The 25,175-nt window shown below is 42.8% G+C and overlaps 1 protein-coding gene across 1 annotated transcript; it reads left to right on the top strand.

Annotated features, from left to right (window-relative positions):
- Positions 1-16,741: 16,741 nt before the first annotated feature.
- LOC148291248 (uncharacterized) lies at positions 16,742-17,563 on the top strand. Its single transcript, XM_088245728.1, has one exon. It carries the CDS (start codon positions 16,742-16,744, stop codon positions 17,561-17,563), a length of 822 nt encoding a protein of 273 aa, XP_088101854.1.
- The last annotated feature ends 7,612 nt before the right edge of the window (positions 17,564-25,175 follow it).

Genomic DNA, 25,175 nt, shown 5'->3' with positions numbered 1-25,175 from the left:
CATCTCACACACTATAAAATCTGTTTGTGCCTAATAAATCACGGTTGTACACTGACCGAAGGGGCTTCCTTTCTCGGCCCTAGCACCTGCTCATGAACAAAAACGAGGCATTTCGTCAGGTGTTTTTGCCTTCTTCAAAGCAAAGGAAATAAGGGGCCTCCTCCTCCTCCTCACCCTCCGAGAGAATAAGGAGGATCCTTTTTCTCGGCGGCCTGTGTCCCTTCGCTCACATCAGCCGTGGCTTCTGCTACCTCCGCCTCACGAGGGGTCCTGGTAGCCGCAACTTCTCGGCTTCTTTTGCGGCTCGGAGCTGTAAAAATGGACGGATGGGTGAGAACATGGGTCAGAAGCGGAAAAGAAAAGAAAAAAGAGAAGAAAGGAGAAAGTGAACAGCTAAAAGGACAAGTGTTACCAACGGCGGTGCACGGGCAAGCTGGCAACGGCGCAGTCGATGGCACGGTCCTATGCGCCAGGGTTTTTCGCGCCCCCACCACAACCGTCGCCCTAAGAGGGGGGGTTGCGGTTGAAGTCAAGACCGCTGCCCCGGCCGTAGGAGGGGCCGTCGTTCTGGATACGGCCGCGATCGGGGTACTTGGTCGAGAAAGCACGGTGGAGGCCTTCTTCCTTTTGCCAGCCTTGGGGGGGAAGGGGTCCCAATCGACGTTCTTCAAAGTCCCCCTCATGGCCTCTTCAACAGGCCGAATGAATCTGGCTGAGATGAACTCCTCGTACCATACCCTTCCATCCTCGTCATACGCATTGCGATGCAACCAAGGTGTCAGAGTGAGGAAGGTCATTTCCTTTTGGAGTTGGAAGGAAATGCCAGCCACGCCGTGGTGCTGGGCGAATTGCCGCGCCACGAAGTTTGGCAGATAAACCTCGGCCCCGGCCTTGGACAGGCCGCAGTGAAGGTCGCGCGTAACTAGGAAGGAGCCTCAGATCTCGTTCAGGTGGTTCTCCGTCTCACCATCAGGAATGACGGAGAGGTCGTGCGCCATGAACAGAGGGAATGGCCGAGTAAGGCAGACGCGGAACTGCGAGCCAGTCCTCTCGACTGAGTCGTAGAAAAATTTCTAGTAGAAAGCCGAGGTATTATGCTTCCTGGGGGCCCGGGCGAATGCGTTGGCCAACGGCTCGGTGTCATCAATATTGGCCACCCCCCTCAGCTCCAGGAAGTAAGCTTGCAACCAGAACTGGAAGGCCCATAGTGGACCGCCGTGTTTCGGCTTCATCTCGTCGGTGACAACGTCGTGAAGTGTACGGTAGATTTGACCGAGGAGGAAGGGGCCGAGTGCTAGCCTTCCGCCCTGCACAAGGTAATCAGCCAGATGGGCGAACTCCAGGGTGACTTTGTTCTCCTGGGTGCAGAATACAAACTTGCACAACCAGTACAGTAGGAATGCGGCGTGCTCGACTTCGCCGAGATGGCGTCATCTTCAGCGCTGTCTTCTAAACCAAAGTTATTGTAGAAGCTGGAGTAGTTGAGCATGTTTTTCGCCTTGCTCCTAGCTATCTTGGTGACCGCGGGCTAGGCGGCCTTGAAGCTCCCTTCTGCCTCAGGAGCAACAAGTGCGGCGTTCACTTCTACGCCGAGAGGAGAGAGGCCGAACAGGGCGGCCATGTCTAGAACGGTTGGCGTCATCATGCTGAACCGAAAGTTCATGGTATTCGTGGCCGACGACCAGAAGAATAGGGCCGCGGCCAAGAGCGACCAGTCCATGACGAGCGGCCGATCGAACAGCTTGATCAAGTGGTAGATACCTTGATCCTTCCATTGCTGGGCGAAGAAGTGCTCCATCCTTGGCAGCCATTTTTCCCAGTCTGGGGTCGAGGTTGGCCATTGGGGTTGCGGCCTTGTGACATTCCAATCTTGGAAGTCCCCCCCGTCAAAGGCTGAGAGGTCCACCAGATTGTTCTTCAAATGAGCCACCAGCCGGCATTCCGCCATCTACAGAGGGGCCGAGGATGCAGGAATCGGTGGCAGCACCATCATCATCAATCCAAGGCATGATGATGTTGGGTAGGACCGAGCCCTGGATCTCTCGGCAAATGTCTTCAAACTCAGTCTGGAAGACTTGGGACCGAGCTTCAACAGATGTAGAGGTGCTGGAGGCCATTGAAACAGATCAAGATTGGGTGTTTGGGAGAAAAGTGCGGAGAAAAAAACAATGAATGCGTAAGAACATCGAAGGAGAACCCAGAAAAGGCTGGGAACTTGTGGGTTTTTGGAAAGTCAAAATTCAAGAGTGAAAGAGAGTAGTGGTTGCAGACAAGATTCACTGGTAAACTTGGGGACTCGAGAGCTTGGTGGGATTGAAGGATTGAGAGAGAATTTTGGCAAAGCTTGGGCGTCTGAAAATTCTGAAAGCGTAAAGAAGAAACGAGGAAGTTTGGGATTTTATATTGGCGCTAGATTTCGAAACGAAAGGGTGTGGCTCTCTCGAGAGACGTAATGATCTGACAGCGTGCTGAAAAGCACGATGACGTGTCCGAAGCCCAGAGGCCGTCGTTTCATTTGACGAGACGAAGCGACGCCTCGCGTAAGTTTGGGCAATGATGGCCTGCACAACGTGCTTGTGCATTAAATGCGCCGACTGACCTGCGCATTTAATACACCAGTTGTCAATCACTTCAGAAGGAATGCAAAGGGTCCATTCCCTGGAATCCATTCGGCCCCTACCCATGCCGGGACCGAAGAATCCGGGGATGTGGGGGCAATGTTTGTGCCTAATAAATCACGGTCGTACATTGACTGAAGGGGCTTCCTTTCTCGGCCCTAGCACCTGCTCATGAACAAAAACGCGACGTTCCGTCAGGTGTTTTTACCTTCTTCAACGCAAAGGAAAAGCGGCGAAGGCATAATCATCTCGGCCTCGACCGCGGCATTGCAAGCCTAGGCCAAAGGATAAAAAAGACACGGCCAAAGATATTAGAAACAGATCGCCACATGGCAGCTGGGGCCCACACTTCATTTAATGAAGTAACGCCTCTGACTAGCAAACCCACTGGTTGCAAAGAGGCATTTAATGCACGAGGGAAGAAGGGAAGTGACTAACTTCAGGATTTGGCGACAGAAATCAGAGTTGTTAAGCGCAGACATTCTTACAAAGAATTCTTACAGCTTGAGAGATTAAGTTACCAGCTATCAGAGCATTAAATGCGTCTCCACGGCCAGAGGCGCAGAACCCATAATCAGGGCTGCGGCCGAGATTTACCAGGATTTATGGGGTCACACCACCATGCTTCACGATCCCAAATGTCGATTGGACTACCCACTTGTTCTGATCAGGCTCCACCACACAGATTTTCAGCCTCGACTACTCCTCCAAGAGCTCTTCCTATAAATACCAAGCTCAAGCTACATTCAGAGGGTCCAAACACCAAACCAAAAGCCTCCCACGGAGCAAATTATATTTTCCTGTAATGCACTTTCAATACATTTACTTGTTTTCCTAGGAGTAGTGTTAGACTGTAAGGAAAATCCATTCATCAATATATCATACGACCCTTGATTTTCAAGGCGCTGGAGCACCATCTCTGTTACTCTCTCATTCACCCCATATATAATACGACCGTCGCTCCCTGAGCAACGCGCCGGAGCACCGCCCAAAACCCGCCATCAACACCACCATTAAACGGCCTTGTAGCTCAGGCCGTGAACCTGACGGCCGAGATCAGTTCCTCTCTCGGCCACAATCGTTTGATTAGGAGTCGAACTCAAACAGGCGCACCACTTAACCATTTCATCAACATCACCATCTCGACGCACGGTAGACCGTGCTGGCACGCCCGCGCACAACCGCACTGCATCCAAAAGAAGGACGTCACGTGTTAACGCATATCCCCTCGACCCGGAGCTCCAGGGCGTGAGATTTGCGCAACCAATAAAATCATATATATAATAAAGTGAAAAGACCAGCAAGGAAACACTACTATATTCAACTAGCAGAGAATAAATTGAAAATAAAAAATGAAACAAGAATCAGACGACGGGTTTTACAAAATAATCGACGTGAAGTAGAAATTCAGATGACGGCATATCTAGTTACCGTCGTCTTTAATCTACCCAAACCCAGAAATTTGCATTGCCTTTTGAAGAACAAAGTTCTGGGTTTTGGTAGCCTAAAGACGATGGTTAATGGAGGAACATTCATCTTTAGGTTACCAAATGCAAACAAAAAATCCGACGACGGGAGTAAATGAACAACCGACGTATAATAAAAATTTAGACAACGGTTTGATCCATCAACCGTCGTCAGGGTTTACAAAAAATCGCTGTCCAAATCTCCAATCCCCATTCCTTTTCCAAGATCCCATGGCTAAACAAACATAAAAGAACCCAAACAGAGAGTAATTATTACAAGAATGCAAACACCAAAATATAAAAGAACACAAAGCAAGCTCCTAATTGAGAACCCATAGCTCCCAAAACATAATTTAAGAAACCAAATCTACCAAAACTAACGAAAACATTTGTGGATTTAAGAAGCCGTGTACTATCATTAAATAAAGAGATTAGGATTTGTACTTACATGGATAATGAGAGAGAGTTGAGAGAATATAACAAATGCTTGAGAGAGAGCTCGGAGAATATACCCAATGCTTTGAGAGAGAGCGAAAACTTTAAGACAAATTTATGTTCAAGAGAGAGAACGAAATATTTTAGGGTTAAAGGGAAATTCTGAAAATTTTTGATCGCGGTAAAATACATAGATATTGCCATTTTATTTCAACGCATGACGACGATTTACGTACATAACCGACGTTGTAAACTGAAACTACGTCTTCATATATAGGAAACGTCGTAGTAAATTATTTTTACGTCGCATTTTAAGAAACCGACATCTTAAATATTAAAAAATAAGATTGGGTTTGTGTTTCCTGGGTTTCGAACGTCCGTAATTAACGAAAAACAGAGAGAGAAAACCGGCGTCGTTTCAATAAACCCTTAACCCTAAACCCTAAATTTTACAATAATTATAAAAAAAATACACATGAGAAAAATGAACCGAAATTGCTACGGACTCCGTACAACAATGCCTTCTATAATAGTAGGCTAAAATCTGGATTTCATAATTTTGAATTTATGGCACCAATGGATCACATAAACCTTAGGGTTATGTTAAGATAAGTATAAGGACTATCGTGCTTTGTCTCTAAATGTTTTTGACTTTTTGTTATCACTTGTAATTTTGAAAACTAAAATTAAATTTTTCCGGCCTTTACGGGCAAGATATTGTCTGAATGAGTGCATAAAATTTGTCGTTTTTTTTTTTTGGATTTTTTTATATTATATTATGAATATTAGTAGTTAAATACAATAAAAAAAATATTTGTTAAATTACATTTTTTAGAGCTTTAGGGGAGAGACAATATTTCAATGAGTGCATTGTAGTTGTCAGTTTATTTTTTATAATTAGTTTTGAATTTATTATGAAATTAGGAACTAAATAAAATATCAAAGTCATATTAAAATGAAATGACAACGAAATAACCGACGTTGGATCCCTTTTCAACGACAATAAACAACAAAAAACGTCATTCTAGATCACTTTAGACGTCGACAAGGACACAAAACGACGTTATTATGTTACCACGTCATCTTGTTTTGAATCACCAACGTGGGTTATTGTGTTACAACGTCATTTGGTTTTTATCACCGACGTGGATTTCATTTACAACGTGTTTTCTAAAGTAATTCCCATCGTTGTTTACATATACAACGTCAACCTTTTTAAGCTAACCGCCGTTGTATGTCTTTAAGATGTCTATATGTTTGTACTAACGGACGTAGTATATCGGTACACCTATATAATGAAGTGGATTTTCTCATCTCATATTTGTACGTAAACCGTCGTGTTTTTCATTTTACATGGCGTTTTTACGAATTTCTGTCGATGTTTTATTTCCCGCTACAGAAAGACAGCGATTGTTTATACCTGTGAGACGTGTAAATGTGAATGAGACGTCGGTTTTTGGAAAGTAAATTTATTTTTCATGATTTACTCTCATTGTAATTCATTTTAAAACCTAAATATCCTAAACAAAAAAAAAGGTCCAAAAAAAAAAAAATTCTTTGATGATTGCTCAAATGATGAATTTTTTTTTTTTTACATTGTTATTAAATTAAAGGCTTAAATGTTAAAATGGTCCCTGTGTTTTATCTCATAGGCCAATTTAGTCCTTGTGTTTTCAATTTGGCCAATTTGATCCTTGTGTTTGTATATATTAGTCAATGTGGTCTATTCCCTTAAAAATATAAAATATTTAAAATTAATTAAAAGAACTATAATTGATTATAATGGCATTTTTTATTATTATAAATTTCACCTTCCTTAATTTCACGCACACACCTCAACCACCTCCCAAACCCAGCCACCCTCACCACCACCACTCCAACCCCAAACCCATAGCCACCCTCACCATCATTCCAACCCCACCTAAACCACAACAACTCTCTCTCTCTCTCTCTCTCTCTCTCTCTCTCTCTCTCGGCTTCCTCTCTGACAAATCACGAAGATCTTCATAGTTGGTCACCGTAACCTTGATGGCTCTACCGCCAATTGTTCATCCTCGCTGCAACAAAAGTCGACGACAATCAGGCCAATGGATTGGAGAGGAGAGAGAGATGAAAGGTAGAGTATGAGAAAATCTAAAACATAAGAGAGAAGAAAAATTGCAGCAAGAAAAGAGTAGGCATCAATTCGACTAAGAACCTTTTTTTTTTTCCTATAGGAATCGAGACCATTGGAGGTTGAGGTTGTGCGGGTTTTAATCATTTTAGCATAATTTTGACGGAAAGGATCAAATTTGTTAACAAATACAAACACAGGGACTAAATTGGCCAAATTAATAACATGGGGACTAAATTGGCCGATAAGGAAAAACACAGGGACCATTTTGACATTTAAGCCTAAATTAAAATATACCTAAACATTGTTATAATAAATTACATCAATTATCATTCGGTAATTGTTTGTTTATGAATTTTGCCCACTCCAACCTAACTTCATCAATATCTTTTTGTGTATACACTACTGGTTCTTTTTTCTTTTCAAACTGCAAAATAAACGAAAAACCTAACGTGTTAGAAGGATAAAAATGACGGTTTTTAAAGAATAAGTCATTGTAGTAAAATAAAGAAATTATATTTTAAATTTTGGCTTTTACCTTCTTCTCAAATGCTAGGGCTGGATCATGAATTATATCTCTCATGAAACGCATTATGTAAAACCCACACTCTACACTTGTTGGTTGTTGAGGAGTGCCTTGTAGATTTTTCCATATGGCTCCTGCTTTACGTGAGTGTTTGCCTACATGAGAGTTATATGCTCTGATTGAACTGATTAAAGAAAACAAAAAGGGTTAATGTCAGAACGAAAAATCTAAATAATAAAAAATAACCGTCGTGGTAAATCAGTTAAGACGACAGAGTTTTAAAAAATGTGACGTAGTATAACCAAAAGTCGTATATAACATTATGTAACATTATAACGTTTAGAGAAATTACGACGATGGTTTAGAGAAATTACTGACGTGGTAAATTTTTCAAACGTCGGTATTAAAGTACCGCCGTTGTATTTTCATTATAACGTCGGTATTATGAAAAAACAGTCGTATAATTCAAATGCCCGTATTAAAAAAAAACTTAGATTTGAATAAATCAACTTATCTCATGTACACTGCAATCACTGTGGCTCCAATCTCAACCATGGAACCAAACTGTAAAATGTCTTCACCCAAGAGGAAGGTATCATGATCAATGCCAAACACTTCCTCTAGAATATGAACTTTCACAGTCTTGTTAGCAGGTAGCAACTTGGTCTGGACAAATTGGCATAGTGCTAACAGAGGAGGTGACATGTCTAGCTTTGAGAGATCCTGTTACAAGAAATAAATAAAGAATTATAAGTTAGTTTGTATACCAAGTAAAATAAACAACTCTAACTAAACCAAACAAACAGACATGGTATATAATATAAACGACGGTTTCTAGAACATACCGACGGAGGAAAGGTTATAGACGACGGTAAATACATAACCGTCGTTGTATAAATGTTCTAACGTCATTATAATATAGAAAACTCATCGAATTAAAATGCAGTGAATGCTTTAATGAAACAGACGATGGAAAAAAAAAAAAAGACGTGGTATTTCACTGACAACGACGATTCTTGAAAGAAATAGACGTCGGTAAGTATATACCATCGTTTGTTTGAAACATTAACGTCGGATATTTAAAAGAACGACGTCTATTTAAAATTTTAAAAGCAGAAAACGAAAATATCAGAGATTTTACCTTTTCATCTTGCTGTTTTTCAGCGGTATCAGCATCAAGCTTTGAATCTTCTTCCCCCAAAACTAGGGGTCTGGCATTAGTGGCTACAGAGTAGCTTGCCTTGTCAGACATGGGATTTTTGGGGCTTTGTTCGTGAGGTTGTACATGAATTGGGGTAATTGGGGTAATTGGTGTTTTCAGCATGCTGGGATCAAAATTAGGAATTAGTTGACGGAATTGGGCCAACATAATTTCCCTCTCTGCTCTGACTGCTTCCAAAACATTTTCCCTTGACCTAGCCTCCATCCTCAATGTCTCTTCTCTGACTGCCTCCATAAGACTTTCCTTCAATTTGTCAGCAAATTTTACTTTCTGCTGTCTCGGAAAATTGAAGAATTGAGTTGGGGAAACACCAGCTCCAACTCCTCTAACTCTCCCACCATGCTCGGGGGTTCCCAAAGACAGAGTCAAAATATCATTGCTCCCGGATACAGTCAAAGTGCCCTCGGAGACTTGTTTTTGCAAATCATCCTAAAGGAGAGAGAGATGGTAAAACAGATAAATCAACCGACATAATAACTTAGTGACAACGACAGTTTTTTTTTAAAACAGACATAGTATTGATTTCACATGTTTGTATTACAATACCGCCGTTGTGTATCAATTCCAACGTCAGTAAAAAAAACTATCGTACATTCAAAAGCTATAAACAGATAAATAGAAATAAATCAAAAACCTGTACCGTCCTAGTAATTCAATTACGACGACGGACTTTTTACAAAACCGACTTAGTACATAATTTCAAACGGCGGTAGTAACATACCGTCGTTGTATATCAATTCTAACGTCTACATGTGATAAAACCGTCATAAAATTTAATGCAGAGGTGAAAAAATTAACAAAAATATGCATTCTATTCTAGAAATTGTGCACCACAAATTTCAGAGAAATAGATGGAGAGAGGGAGAGTGTGTGCGTGAGTAAATGAACGTAGTTCTAAAAGTTTAAAAAAAGACGGCCGTCTCAGGAATATAAACCGTCATAGTAATTCAATCTAGACGTCTAATTCATGCAAAAACCAACATTCTATTGTCTTTTACACGGCGTTAAATAGAAACCGTCGTGGTGTTCAAGTTATAACGACGGTTTTTTATCATGCGACGTATATACGAAAAAAAACACTCTGTTTTCCAAATTTAGAACAGAGTTAGTAAGACTTACGATTAATTTTGCCTTCTATGCAACCTTTGGATCAGGGATGTTTCCTGTTTTATCTTCTCTTGCCTTCTTCGATAGCAGAGATCGATCGATTTCTTCACCGGGCATGGTTTCTTCCTATTGGTCCTCCAAACCAACTACCCTTTTCTAGACAACCTATGGTTGTACTCCAATTTTTCCCTTCTCTGTTTCCCTTCTCAAAACTGGGGATAACCTTAAAGCTACAAAGGCATCCCATTGCGATTTCTCTATGAACTTATAAAGCTCAGGGGGTTCTTTTAACTTCTCCTTGTCATGTGCGAATGGAAGGATATACTGACTAGTTACGTTGTACTTGAAATCCTTCCATTTTTTGGCGGCAGACGATAGGACCATCTTCTTGCACCCTTCCCTAACAACAAATCCATTTGAACAGCTTCCCAAATCTGCTCCTTCAGGTCCTTGGGCAATAGAGTCCATTTCTGTCCACAAGAGGGACTCTGGTGCGTGCCAAAACACCAATGTAAGACTGCATCTCAACAGCAACCTTGCCATGTGGTCTGCTCCTTTTATTGAACTCAACCACAAGCTTAATCTTCTGAATTTTCCTTTTCACAACATGGCTCATTGTGTTGATACCACGAGTCGATTTTGGCTCCTCAACAAATGTGGCTGAGCTCGGGGCTTTATCAAAGGTTGAAGAAAATCTCATCCTCTTCGCGGGTTTGCTTTGAATTGATTTGGCTTCATCTATTTGAGCCTTTGAAATTGCAACAAAGTCCTTGCTAGGACCTTTTGACATTTGAGCTTCCTTGCTTTGAGATTTTGAAACCATTTTTAATTAATCTGCAAGAAAAACAACGATGGTTAATTAAAACGATCGACGTAAAATTAAATAAACGATGTCGAAAAAAAGACAAACTTAATATTGAATTTAGGACGACGGTTTCAAAACAACACCGACGTCGTACAAAAATACCATGACATTATATAAAACAACCGACGTCTTATTAACATTTCTCACCAAAAATGGTATACAATAGGACGATGGTTTTATGTCATTCATGTCGTATTAATTGTTACACCACGTTGGTTATTAAGACTAAAAACTAATGTGGATTACAAATTAACATGTCTGAAACAAAAGGCAACTGTCGTCTCACTGAGAGGTGATACAGGAAAAAGGTAGAGTTCTTTCTCGCAAGAGACGACGGTTTTATTTTGATTCCGACGTATTAATTGCCACACCGTGACGGTTATTAACCACCGTCGTGTAGTATGCATTAGATAGAATTTAACTACCGTCGTGGTGTGTCGATTCTAACGTCGTAAACAAGACAGAACTGTCGTCTTCAGGCGTCATGAGGTTAATGGACAAATAAATTTAATCAAACCAGTGAAAGATTTTGTCATTTTGACAGAGTCTTGTTTCCAAACTCGTTCTTTCAAAACCCTCATCAAATGAAACTGAAAAAAGTGAAAAGAGATTGAGAAAAAACCTTTGGCGTGCAAAGAAAGTTTCCTTCCGACGTTAACTTTGGTGATTTGCGGACGAAGACGATGACGATGACAAGATTCATACGATGACAAGATTCAGAAGCTGCTTTTGGGAACTGAGAGGGAAACTTAGATATTTTATCGGTGAGAGAGAACGTAGAACATTTAGGTCAGGTGAAGAAAAAGTTTATATATATTCCCAGAGTTCAATAACACGACGGTTGTATTAAAACCGCCGTAGTATGTCGTTATAACGACTCAAAAATAGTAGGAACCAACGTGGTTATTAATAAAGCCAAACGACTTTTGGAATTCCGAAACCGACGTGGGTATTCAAGTTTTACACGATAGAAGTTTACTTTTAACGACCTGATATTAAATGTTATGACGTTGCTTATTTATCTAAACTGTCGTTGTATTTTTTAAGTCAACGACCATTAGCTTTAGGAAACCGACGTGGTTATTTAAATTCAACATTACCTTGTTTTATGCATAACTGACGTTGTTAGTTTTAAAGGTCGTTGCCTTAATTTACGAAAATTTAACCGACGTCGATTATTACAATTTGATGTCACTACGTTTAATCGAACTGACGTAGGAGAATCTGCCCAGCCACGTTTTGGCCTCAAATCTCCTCCAAATCCAGCCCAAGATAGCGTTTTTAAAAGATAAAAACGTTCTGAACACCTTAACAAAAATGTGGAAGACCTTCATCCTCTTGCTGCTATGTTGTGGGGATGTCAAGACTACATAAACAAAAACTGGGTTTGTTCTATCCATCATCTATATCGTGAGTGCAATATGGTGGCGGATAAATTAGCTGAATTGGGTTCATATCTTGAGTTGGGTCAGTCAACCTTCCATGATCCTCCTGATAGTATTAGGTCTTTTCTTAGTGAAGATTTACTTGGAGTTTGTAGGCCTCGAGCCATTGTTTAATTTCTTTGTTGGGCATTAGCCCCGTTTCTTCACCAAAAAAAGAAATGTTCTGAACACTTCTCCAGAAGGCCACAAACCCATCTGAGGTCATGTTGGGCACTGCTCCTTTATTTTATTGCCAGAGAATAACTGCTTGGTAGAAAAATTTGAAATTTTGATACGATCAAGCTAAGTGACTAATGAACGTCCTCCAACTGGAATTACTCCAAAATTCGTCCATTTGATTATGTTTCGCTCCAGAGGAAGTCGAAAGTCTTATATTGAAAATATAATTCAAAGTATCAACATTCTTCCAAAATATGAACCAAAATATACTAAGAATAGGGTTAAATATATAATACAAAATATGCCCATCAGTGAGGATGATCAACTATGGTGAAGGAGTTGAGATAGTCTTCCAAGGGACAAGCATCATTGCAGATGAGAACCATCCAATGCATCTCCATGGTTTCATCTTCTATTTGGTTGGAATTGGTTCTGGGAATTTCAATAGTACGACGTCGCCTACGACCTACAATTTGGTTGATCCACCAGAAGTAAACACCATTGGAGTGCCAAAGAATGGATGGGCAACCATCAGATAATCCTGGTAAGTCTTAATATCAAATGCACATTCAATTAATTAAGGAGCAACCATAAAGCTAGGTTAACTAATGAAATGAATTATTTGATAATGATTTTCAGGAGTATGGTTTATGCACTGAAACTTGGAAAGGCATTCCAGCTGGTGAATGGACACTGTGCTCATTGTGAGGAATGGAAATACCAGTGAAAGCACGATTCGTGGACCACCTGCTTATATGCCTCCTTGTTCCAACTCTTAAATTTAGAAATTTACTTTCTCTTCCATCAATCTCAATTTATATATTGTGGGAGCAAATATTTTGGTTAATTCATCAATTTGTGGGAGCAAATTTAGAAATTTACTTTCTCTTCCATCAATCTCAATTCATAGCACACCACATGGAAATGAAGATTATTCCTTAAATTAATTAATTAAACTAATTTATTTGGTTAATTAATTAATATGAATAATATCTTAATTATAAGATATTATCTTTATTTAATAAGATAATATCATTAATTAGGATATTATTCTAATAAGGGGATAATATCTTAATTATAGGATATTATCTAATAATTAATGAGATAATATCATTAATTTAGATATTATCCTAATAAAGGGATATAATCAAGTCCAACTCAATCTCTATGAAACCCTAGCCCCGAGGCTCCTATAAATAGATGACTTCATTCACCATTCAAGGTACGATAAAAAACCCTACTTCTACACCTAGCTCCAAAACCCGAGAAAAATACTCGAAGCTCTCTCCCTCTCCACTCTCCACTCTCCATATTTTCTCCACACGGCTCCGGCCACTCGGTTCTCACCCTAGAGAAATCTCCGTACCCTTTTTAGCTATTGTTTCACCTAGATTCAATCGAACTAACTTAGGCATCAGAGGGCCTTTGGCCAACACCCCACAAGTGTGGTCTATTTACTCCAGTCTTTTTTTTACAAGAATCGAGGAAGAGAGAGAAGGAAGATCAAAGGGCGAAGGATTTAGAAGCTGTTGACTGCGCAAATCTCACGGCCTGGGGTTCCGGGCCGAGGGGATGTGCGTTAACACGTGGCTTCCTTCTTTTGGATGCGGTGTGGTTGTGCGCGGGCGTGCTAGCACGGTCTACCGTGCATCGAGATGCAGTTTGGATAAAATGGTCTAGTGGTGTGCCTGTTTGAATTCGACTTCTAATCGAACGATTGTGGCCGAGAGAGGAACTGATCTCGGCCGTTAGGTTCACGGCCTGAGCTACAAGGCCGTTTAGTGGTGGTGTGGATGGTGGGTTTTGGGCGTTGCTCCGGCGCGTTGCTCAGTGAGCAACGGTCGTATGATATATGGGGTGAATGAAAGAGTAACAGAGATAGTGCTCCGGCGCCTTGAAAATCAAGGGTTGTATGATATATTGATGAACGGATTTTCCTTACAAACTAACACTACTCCTAGGAAAGCAAATAAAGATATTGAAAGTGCATTACAGGAAAATATAATTTGCTCCGTGGGAGGCTTTGGTTTGGTGTTTGAACCCTTTGAATGTAGCTTGAACTTGGTATTTATAGGAAGAGTTTTTGGAGGAGTAATCGAGGCTGAAAATCTGCATGGTGGAGCCTGATCAGAGCAAGTGGGTAGTCCAATCGACATTTGGGATCGTGAAGCATGGTGGTGTGACCCCATGAATCCTGGTAAATCTCGGCCGCCGCCCTGATCGTGGGTTCTGCGCCTCTGGCCGTGGGGATGCATTTAATGCCCTTGTTTGGTGGTTGGCGATCTGACCTCAATTTGTAAGAACGTTTGTGAGCATGTTGGCGCCTAACCACTCTGATTTCTGTCACCAAATCCTGACTTTAGTCACTTCGCTTCTTCCCTCGTGCATTAAATGCCCTTTTGCGGCTAGTGGGTTTGCTAGTCAGAGGCGTTACTTCATTAAATGAAGCGTGGGACCCTGCTGCCATGTGACGATTTGACTCTTAATATCTTCGACCGTGTCCCCTTCGTCATTCGGCCTCGGCCTGACGATACCGTGGTTGTAAGGCCGAGATGACTATCCCTTTGCAGCTTTTCCTTTGTTTTGATGTAGGTAAAAGCGCTGCGTTTTGGATTGCGAACAGGTGCTGAGGCTGAGGGGGAAAACCCCTTTGGTCGCACGCGACCGTGATTTATTACGTACAAACAGAAGCGAATATTCTCCTTCGAGATTATTTGCACAAACATTTTGTGCTTTCATTGAGAGCACGAGTTATACTCAACGCGTGCTCAAGGAATCCATCCCTCATATTTTCCAATCCATCGAAGCCTTCCAAACAACCACGGTTGGAAGCAAGAGCACTAGGAGCAAGAGCGCCGCGATGGCCCAAAGCTGGTCCTTCCACCATCCCGCGATCGACATGGTGGCACCACCACCTCTAGCCGCCATGAACCCGCAGCAAACCCTTGCTGCTGCACCATAAACCACCGTGCCACCTGCCGGACTCGCAGCTGGGACCACAGCCGACTTTGGCCCAATCGTGGAGCAACTTCAATCATTCCCTCCATTGCCTCCGCACTCGACACATGCTCCTGCTCACACCTCTAATGAAACCCTAGCCTGTGTGCAATTGGGCTCCACACACTTTTCTCCTCCCGATCCACGAAGTCAAGTAGACCTTAATCTGAGAGTTGACCAGCTAACTCAGAGAATGGACGACCAAAATAATTTGATGAGGCAACTCCTCAACCAAATAAACTTGGCTCAAAACCTTGGCCTTGGACAACAAGGCGAAGAGAGAAGGATGGATGAAGGCGCCAATATGCAGTTCGATGGGTACCGAGCAGGTCGAGCAGGAGTAAGCAGACAAGGAGATGGACAACAACGTGATCAGCTTCCTGACATGTCGCAAGCATCTGCGAGCCACACTTAGAGCAGACGAAGTCTCCCATCCATACTGAATTTGAGGACCAACGTGCGTGAAAGGCTGGGCCCACAACTTCACATCTGCACCCGCCTTGGCCCGCAGGGAAACGTGAATGAAAGGCTAGGCTCCCAGGGAGGTCAACCTGATGGGCATTGCAATGAGGATCGTGAAGAAAGACGCTCTGCTGCTCGCTCGCAGAGAAATGTTCCCGAAAGGCTAGGCCCTCGGGGAGGTCAACCAGATAACCCTCACAATGAGAATCGTGAAGAAAGGCACTCCGCTGCTCGCTCTCGAAGAACCAATTCTCATCACCAAGCTACAGAGAATCCTTCACAAGTGCAGTCCACCAACACGCCGCCTAGGCAGCGCAACCGAGAAGGTTAACCCTTGCGAACCAACGAGGAAGTCAATCAATGTCACCCAAATCGTGAAGGTCATCAACGTGGCCGACTAAACATGTGCACGGAAGACGTTGAGAAGCTTGTAAGTAACCGACTTCAAGACTTCAGAATTGGCAGAAATTTTGAAGATGCACTACGTATGGAGGTAGACCGAGCAAACTCCTCACCTTTCACCGCCGAAATCGAGCAGGCTGCTCCCCCGAAATGATTCTCAACGCCCTCTTTCACATGCTTCAAAGGGGATTCCGATCTCGAAAGCCATTTGAAGCATTTGAAGAGCCTTATGATCTTGTACAAAACTGAAGACGCGCTAATGTGAAAGGTGTTTGCAATGACTTTGCGAGGAGCAGCTCAGGACTGGTTCCATAACCTGCCATCCGGATTGATCAGCAGCTTCAATGAGCTTGCTTATGTCTTCACCAAAGAGTACACTTCTTACCGGACGATGAAGAAGAACCCTAACCACCTGTACAACCTGCGCAAGAAGACCGATGAATCCCTTCGAGATTACATTAAGAGATTCAAAGTAGAAAAGGCCAACATCGTAGGATGCGATGACCGAATCGCGTCCTTAGCATTCAAGAAAGGTTTCCAGCTGAACACGACTTATATCGCGAGCTGACTATCACTCCCAGCCAGACTCTGGCAGAGGTCTTCACGATCGTGGAATGCTACACGCTCTGGGATGACGATCGAATCGCCGCAAAGAAGTCCACCGAGCAGGAAGATCAGCCGACCAAGCGGGCAAGCCAAAGAAGCGACAGGCTTAGCAGCAGGGACAAAGACAAACGCAGGTCGTGCCCACAAGGTGACGCTACGACAAAGGAGAACTACACCAAGTTCTCCATCCCTATACATCAAATCTTAGCCCAAGTAAAGGAAAAATCTTGGGTATAAAGACCGCTACCCTTGAAAGGAGATCCGGACAAGAGGGATACCAGAAAATACTGTGCCTTCCATGGGACGCACGGGCACGCTATGAATAACTGCTTTTCTTGGAAAGCGCACCTTGAAGAACTCGTGAAAGAGGGTCACTGCACGGAATTCATCATGAAGCAGGCCATCCAGCGAATTGAGGACCGCGATACCGCCAAGGAGCCACCTCAAAAGGTCATAAGGATTAACACAATCCTAGCTGATTCCGAGGAGTCTGGACTGACTAGCAAGGAAAACAAGAAGAAGATCAAACAAGCCACTGTGATCTCCCAGGTCTCCACTAGTCTCTCATTGGCAGAAGATGATCCCGTGATCGGCTTCCAAAAGAAAGATCTAATCGGCCTTGATCTACCACACAATAACGCCCTTGTCATCAGCATTCAAATCGCTCAGGCCATGGTCGATCGAATCCATGAAGACGAGGGCAGTGCAGCCAATATCCTACAATTGGCAGTCATCCAGCAAATGGGCTTAAAGACAAAGATCAATAAATCAGCTAGGTCACTAACCGGCTTCAATGGCGCAACAACAGTTACTATGGACACGATAGATCTCGACGTCTACTCCCCACCTGTAATCAGCTCGCAAACATTCATGGTCATTAATGAAGTCTCGCCCTACAATGGCATTCTGGGTAGACCATGGATTGGCAAGATCAACGCCATCATCTCCGCCACACATCAGAAAATCCGCTACCCTATCCTTGGGGGCGGTGTCGGTCAGATCAACAGTTATCAGGCAATTGCGAGGAAATGCTCAGCTCAAGGGCTGAATAGAAGCAAGCAAACACAGTTCCTCCCTGTAAATCTCGTTCCTGACGGCCGAGCAGACCGAAAAGGAAAGGGAATAGCCAATCCCCAATAGCATATTAAGAATCAAGACCAAGTCAAGGGAATCCATCCGGAGGTCTCTCCTGAAGAAGGATGGAAGCCTGAAGATGAGAAAAGCGCGGATCGGCTCGCACCTAAGCCAAGAGGAAAAGGCAGAGCTTGTAGCCGTCCTCCAGAAAAACAAAGACGTATTCTCATGGTCATCGTCCAACATGCCAGGCATCGATCCCCAGATCATCTGCCATCGTTTACACGTCAACCCAACAATCAATCCTGTAGTGCACAAAAGACGCAACTTCACCCCCAAGCAGGAAACAAAGGAGCTTGTCGATCTCTGTTTCATTGAAGAAGCTCCTATCGACAAGCTCCTAGCTACTGGTTTCATTGAAAAAGTCTCCTATGCAAAATAGCTAGCAAACGTTGTTCTAGTAGCAAAGAAAGATAAAGACATGTGGAGAGTGTGTGTCGACTACACAGACCTCAACAAGGCGTGCCCTAAAGACAACTTTCCATTGCTAAGAATTGATCAACTCGTCGATTCAACTTCCAGCAATCAACTGTTAAGCTTCATGGACGCTTACTCCAGCTACAATCAAATCATGATGCATGAAGACGACAAGGCAAAGACCTCATTCATCATCTAAAGAGCTACATACTGCTACAAAGTCATGCCCTTTGGGCTGAAGAACACCGGAGCAACCTACCAAAGGCTAGTAAAAAAAAATTTCAAGGAGCAAATAGGTAAAACTATGGAGGTCTACGTAGACGACATGTTAGTCAAAGCTCCCCAGTGAGAAGACCACATCAAAAACCTTGCCGAGGCATTCAGCCTGCTCTGAAAAATACAACATGAAGTTGAACCCGAGCAAATGCACATTTGGAGTCTCGTCTGGCCAATTCCTGGGATACTTAGTCACTCAAAGAGGAATTGAGGCACATCCGAATCAAATCAAGGCTATACTCAACATGAAGTCACCTACCACAACAAAGGAGATACAAAATCTAACGGGTAGAGCAGTAACTCTCAACCGATTCCTCTCGAGATCTACCGACAAGTGTAGGCCATTCTTCAAAGCCTTGAAGAAAGGACACAAGGACAAGTGGGATGATGAGTGCCAAGTAGCTTTTCAAAACTTGAAAACCTACCTCACTTCACCTCTCTTACTCTCAAAACTGATACCAGGTGAAGACTTGTACATCTACCTGGCGGTGTCTGACTTAGTTGTTAGCTCAGCTCTCATCCGAGAAGAGCTGGGGGCACAACATCTGATATTCTACACTTCAAAAGCTCTCCTCGACGCAGAGACTCACTATCTGAAAATGGAGAAGCTCATTTTTTCGCTTGTGGTTTCCGCGAGAAAACTAAGGCCCTAATATCAAGCGCACCGGATAATTATCATGACAAAATTTCCTTTGAGATCGATCCTTCACAGCCCCAACACCTCTCAACGACTCATGAAATGGGCAATCGAACTCAGTCAATACGACCTCCTCTACCGGCCGAAGACCGCTATAAAAGCTCAGGCTTTAGCAGACGATACCTCCCTCACCGATTCAAACCTACCTAAAGACATGTGGCAGTTGCATGTAGACGGAGCGCCAAATCACAAAGGAGCGGGGGCAAGCGTCGTCATAATCACCCCAAACGGAACTTTGTTGGAACAAGCCATTACACTAGGCTTCCCTGCTTCAAACAACGAAGTAGAATATGAGGCATTGCTTATCGGATTGCGCCTAGCAAAAGAACTGTAGATCAAAATATTGGCCATCTACTCAAGACTCCCAGCTGATCACGAATCAAGCCTCAAGTGAGTACATGGCAAAATATCCAAAAATGATCCAGTACCTCGACAAAGTCCAAGGACTTTTGAAATAATTCCTTACTTTCACCATCCAACAAATTCCACGGGCGGAGAACACTCATGCAGATGTGCTGGCGAGCCTAGGATCAGCGCTTGACACCCAGTTCAGACGCTCCATCCCGGTCGAACACCTTGACCGGCCAAGCATCGAAGAAACAGAGCCAATCGACTCAGTGCATATTGATGAAGACCCCAACTGGCAAGACCCCATCATCGACTACTTGGTGAATGGAAATTTTCCAACCGATAAGTCCGAAGCTAGGAAGGTCCAGCAGAAAGCCGCGAGATACTACATGCAAGGCGATAAGCTCATTCGCAGATCATACTTCGGCCATCATCTCACCTGCATAAAATATCTCAAACACTTGAGGTCCTCTGCAAAATTCACGACGATGAATGTGGCAACCACTCTGGGGGAAGGTTACTCGCCCAAAAGGCTCTAAATATAGACTATTTCTGGCCTACCATGCGCCATGACTCCACTAAGTATGTCAAAAGATGTGATCGCTACCAACGGTACAAACCGGATGTTAACCTGCCTGCCGAAATCTACCATCCGCAGAACAGTCCGTGGCTTTTCATGCAATAACCATCAACTTAGTGGGCTCTATGCCTACGACACCAGCCAATAAAGAAATGATGATCGTCGCCACTGATTACTTTACTAAATGGATCGAGGCCGAAGCTCTATCCTCTACTAAAGAAGCCATTGTCCGAGTCGCTTCCTATCAATAGCGATTGAAGTCTTACTACGACAAAAGAGCCAAGATCATACAATTTCAACCAGGCGACCTTATGCTAAGAAAGACCTTCATCACTACACAAAGACAAGGTTCCAAAAAGATGAAACCCAATTGGGAAGGCCCTTATGTGATCAACCGGTCCGGGGGCAGAGGAAGTTATACGCTTGACACCATGGAAGGAAAGGAGATTCCGCGACAATGGAATGCCTGCCACCTCCAAAGATACTATCCATGACGCTTCCTCCTACCCGCTTAGTTCCAAGCAGATGACTGAGCCCTGCACATTTCTGAAGAAGAGAAGCAACTACTGCAAATTCCAGAATGTTCCACAACAAAAGACAGTTGCCCATAAAAAGCGTCTTAAGGGAGACGCAGAGCGACGACCAGAAGCGTCCTTTGGGAGACGCAGTCGCAAAGCAGCATCCTAAGAGAGACGTAGGGTGCGCTAGGAATTTCTTAAAAGGAAGTCTCCACGCTTCCTGTGGGAAGTATCCAAGTTTCTATCCGTTTCCTAAGGGGGGCAGGATAGTCAAACAGTTGCCCATAAAAAGCGTCCTAAGAGAGACACAGGGCGACAACTAGAAGCGTTCTTCAAGAGACGCAGCTCGCAAAGCAGCATCCTAAGGGGGCCGCAGGATGCGCCAGGAATTTCTTAAGAGAGGTATCCAGGTTCCTATCCGTTTCCTAAGGGGGGCAAGAGAGTCATACAGTTGTCCATAAGCAGCGTCCTAAGGGAGATGCAGGGCAATAACCAGAAGCATCCTTCGGGAGACACAGCCCACAAAGAAGCGTCCTAAGAGAGACGTAAGGTGCGCCAGGAATTTCCTATGGGAGGTATCCAGGTTCCTATCTGTTTCCTAAGAGGGGCAGGATAGTCATACAGTTGTCCATAAGCAGCATCCTAAGGGAGAAGCAGGGCAACAACCAGAAGCGTCCTAGGCTTTCTTCGGAAAATGCAAAATACGCCCGGACTCCTTCAAGGGGGACCTTGGCTTTTGCCAAAATCCTAAGGGGAAATGTACAGCCAAGACACTAGCGGGTTACTTAAGCAGTTCACAAGACAATATGCAAATTGAAGTTGAAAAAAATAATAATTGAAATTTCCCTAGCAAAGTGACCAACTAGCCGAGTTCAAACAAAAAGAAGATGATCAAACAAAAAGTATACTACAAAAGATGAAAAGAAATAAAGGAGTCTTCATCTACTCCGAAACGTCGACAGGGGATCCCTGATCTGCAGCCTCTCCAACGTCCACTTGATCAGCCACGCTCTCAGCAGCTCCACATGCCTGATCTATGACGTCTGCCACCACCTCATCGGGTGTATCCTCTTCTACTCAATCCTTTTCAGCTATCACCTCTTCAGCGACCTGCTCTTCAACTCCTTCCATGTTCACAGCATTAAACTACTCAAGACAAAGCATCTCAATGTCTTCATCTCCAATGGCATAGAAGGGATCATTTCCATTTGTGCAGTCCAAGTAGCCCAGCTTGTACGTATACAGGGTAGCTTCGAACTTGGATTCTTCAGCAGATTCATGATAGTCGCGAAATCTAGCCAAAAGCTTGTCATAACTAAGAGAGATGTCGGCATTCTTGCACTCAAGATGGAAGTAAGCATCTTTTCAACTGACCAAGTCAGCAGTAGAAGAAAGTGCAACAGCAGACGAGTTTCGGATATTTTCAGTAGCAAAAACTATTCCTTTTTTAAGCAGATGAAATGTTGCTTCCCTTTGTTTTTCTAAGGAAAGACTTGAAAAAGTACCAAGATCACTAGCCTGACGGATTTGATCAACCAGCTCAGCACAAGCAGATGGACTTGATAGAAAGTGCGTCTTGAGCAGATCAGACACGCCTGTATCCCCTGCAAGGCTGCACTTGTCCACCTTGGGATCAGCCGCTGACGTTGCATAAGAACCTTTCGCCCGAGCAGATGACTCTCTTGCTTTTTTAGCCTCTACTAACCTCACTTCTAAAGGAATTGGTGACGACGAATCAACTCCACTCTTGACTGCTCGTGACTCAACAGTTGGATCATGATGGTTAGATGGATGAGCAGAGCTCCCAGATCGACCTCCACTTTTCGACTGGTGCAAATGACCCAAACTTTGGATAAGAATATTTGCATCTCTTTGCCTCTCAACAGGTGAACTAGATCGCGCACGGACTACTTCACAGAGCAGATCACGATCTCCAAACTCATCAGCAAGAGGCTTAAGGGGAACATCCCTAATGTTGCGCATACCGCCAATCTTCTTGTTATCCCCACCAACGAGATGTTTGACCCTAACAGATGACGAGGGAACAGCTCCTACTTGAGTCTTCTCAGCAGAAGGTAGCTTTGGCTTCTTCCTCAATGGAGACACATTCCTACTTGAGTCTTCTCAGCAGCAGGCAGATCATCAGGGTCTGGACCATCCTGCTTCCATCTCTCGATATCCTCGGTAGGGGGCAGTCCACCGACTTCCTCTCGATACTCGCTCAACAGCCACCAGAGACCACCGCCTCTCCAACTGTCTTCGACTGCTAGTCATGACGACAACCAGCCTAGTCCTACCCAACTAGTCCTCGCAATGAAAAAGTGAAGACGAAGAAAAAATATACGTGCTCGACTTACCTTGGGATGCAAGACAACTCCTCTCTTCGACAAGCAGTACAAATTCTCCAAGATCTTTCTCAAGCTAAAAAGTAGAGAATTTAAGTTTGCGATGTGAGAAAGAGTGAAGAGAAGCCTTGCATTTATACAAGTTGGACAACCTGGGTCAAGAAGGAATCCCAAGCTCATTCCTACTGGGAATCCAACTCCAAGAACAGTCAGAAGCCTACTCTAATTGGGAATCCGATTTGCAATGGAGTCCAACTCACAGAAAGCCCAGACACAGTTGGTGGGCCCGAAAAATAATTTCATCTCCTACATGCCACACAAGCGCCATGCAGAAGCTGGGGGCATTTGTGGGAGCAAATATTTTCGTCTCCAATCACAGCACGCCACGTGGAAAAGAAGTTATCCCTTAAATTAATTAATAAAACCAATTTATTTGGTTAATTAATTAATATGGATAATATCTTAATTATAAGATATTATCTTTATTTAATAAGATAATATCATTAATTTGGATATTATCCTAATAAGGGGATAATATCTTAATTATAGGATATTATCTAATAATTAATGAGATAATAGCATTAATTTAAATATTATCCTAATAAAGGGATATAATCAAGTCCAACTCAATCGCTACGAAACCCTAGCCCCGAGGCTCCTATAAATAGATGACTTCATTCATCATTCAAGGTACGACAAAAACCCTACTTCTACACCTAGCTCCAAAACCCGAGAAAAATACCTAAAGCTCTCTCCCTCTCCACTCTCCACTCTCCACTCTCCACTCTCCACACGACTCCGGCCACAACACACGGCTCTGGCTACCCGGTTCTCACCCTAGAGAAATCTCCGTACCCTTTTTAGCTATTGTTTCACCTAGATTCAATCGAACTAATTTAGACATCGGAGGGCCTTTGGCCACCCACCAGGTGTGGTCTATTTACTCCGGTCTTTTTTACAGGAATCGAGGAAGAGAGAGAAGGAATATCAAAGGGCGAAGGATCTAGAAGCGAATATTCTCCTTCGAGATTATTTGCACAAACATATATATACATTGAGACTTGAATAATTGTATTGTCCAAGTTTGTTGCTATTTTATTTTGTGTACTTCACATCTTTTTGTTTGTTGATTTGCATCCTTTGAAGGAAAATTGGAAACAAGTTGAAAAAATTAAATATATATCTTATGTATCTTTTGTTCCTAACTAAAATCTTAAATTTCAGATTTTGTATTTCCGCCACTAAATATTCTACTAGGGGTGGGCATTGGAACCGCAAAACTGTAAAGCCAAACTAAACCAATCCGAAAAAAACCATGTTGACCTGAAAAGTCAAAAACCGAGACAAGTCCAAACCAAATCGGTTCAGACCAGTTTCGGTTCCCATTTTTCATCCGAAAGAACCGGTCCAATAAAATTAATTTATATATATTTTTATATTATATATTTTATATATAGTTTAACATGTTTTTTATTGATTGTCTAAAAAGCAAAGGATAAACAATAAAGAATACAAAAAAGAGGAGAGAGAACATTCGTACAATCAATTCTATACTATTTTAATGCCCAACTTGGAAACCATGAACAGAGAGACGTGATTAAAAAGCAAGTGGGTTGAGAATTCATGGTGATGATGATGTCTTGGGCAGAGAGAAGAGAATGGCTCTTTTTTATTTTTTTTATGAAATCTTTCATACTTTTTGTTTTGTTTATTTCTCTCATTTCTCTCTCTTTTCTAAGTATTCTCTCACTTTTCTCTGATTTTTTCTTTCTTTCCTCTTCTTCTTTCCTCTCTTCTTGCTCACCGATTCTTTCTTCCTCTCTTCTTGCTCGGATTCTTTCTTTTATCTCCTCTCATCTCATTTATTCTTTCTTTCCTCTATTCTTTCTCATTGATTATTTCTTCCTCTCTTTCTATTATTTTTTTTTCATTTTTTATTTCTTTATTTTTTTTCTTACCAGATCTTTATTTCTTCTTCTCTTTTCTCCTCTCCTCTTTGTCTGATATCTCTTTTTGTTTCTTACTCTCCTTTGGTGCATCGATTACATCTGTTTGCTAGATAGTTTTTTTGGTATCTTGTAAGATTCGAATATGGTTTTCTTGTATGGATTTGGCGATTCACATTGATTTGTGTAAAAATGTCAGTTAGGCTAAAGAGCCGGTTCAAAGCATGAAAAATCGAAACCGAACTGGACCTAAATTGGTCTAGGTGGGTCCGGTTTTCTTTGGTATTTTTATTCAAAATCCGAACCAAACCGGACCGATGAACAGTACCGATTTCGGTTCCAATTTGCCTAAGAACCGGTCCAAACCGAACTGTGCCCATGCCTATATCCTACAGACATTGAACGATGCCATATAAAGAATCAGTCAGCAAACACATGTTCAGATTCATCATAACACACATCTCATCTCAGTCAAATCCTAGGCACTCAGA

Source organism: Prunus avium, chromosome 8, assembly GCF_965620075.1.
Source record: "Prunus avium chromosome 8, drPruAviu1.hap1.1, whole genome shotgun sequence".
Taxonomy (NCBI): domain Eukaryota; kingdom Viridiplantae; phylum Streptophyta; class Magnoliopsida; order Rosales; family Rosaceae; genus Prunus; species Prunus avium.
This window is presented reverse-complemented; position numbering and strand designations above follow the sequence as displayed.

Bases quoted from the DNA above. Each gene is read 5' to 3' on its own strand.
- LOC148291248 (XM_088245728.1), top strand. From the start codon at position 16,742: ATGAATAACTGCTTTTCTTGGAAAGCGCACCTTGAAGAACTCGTGAAA.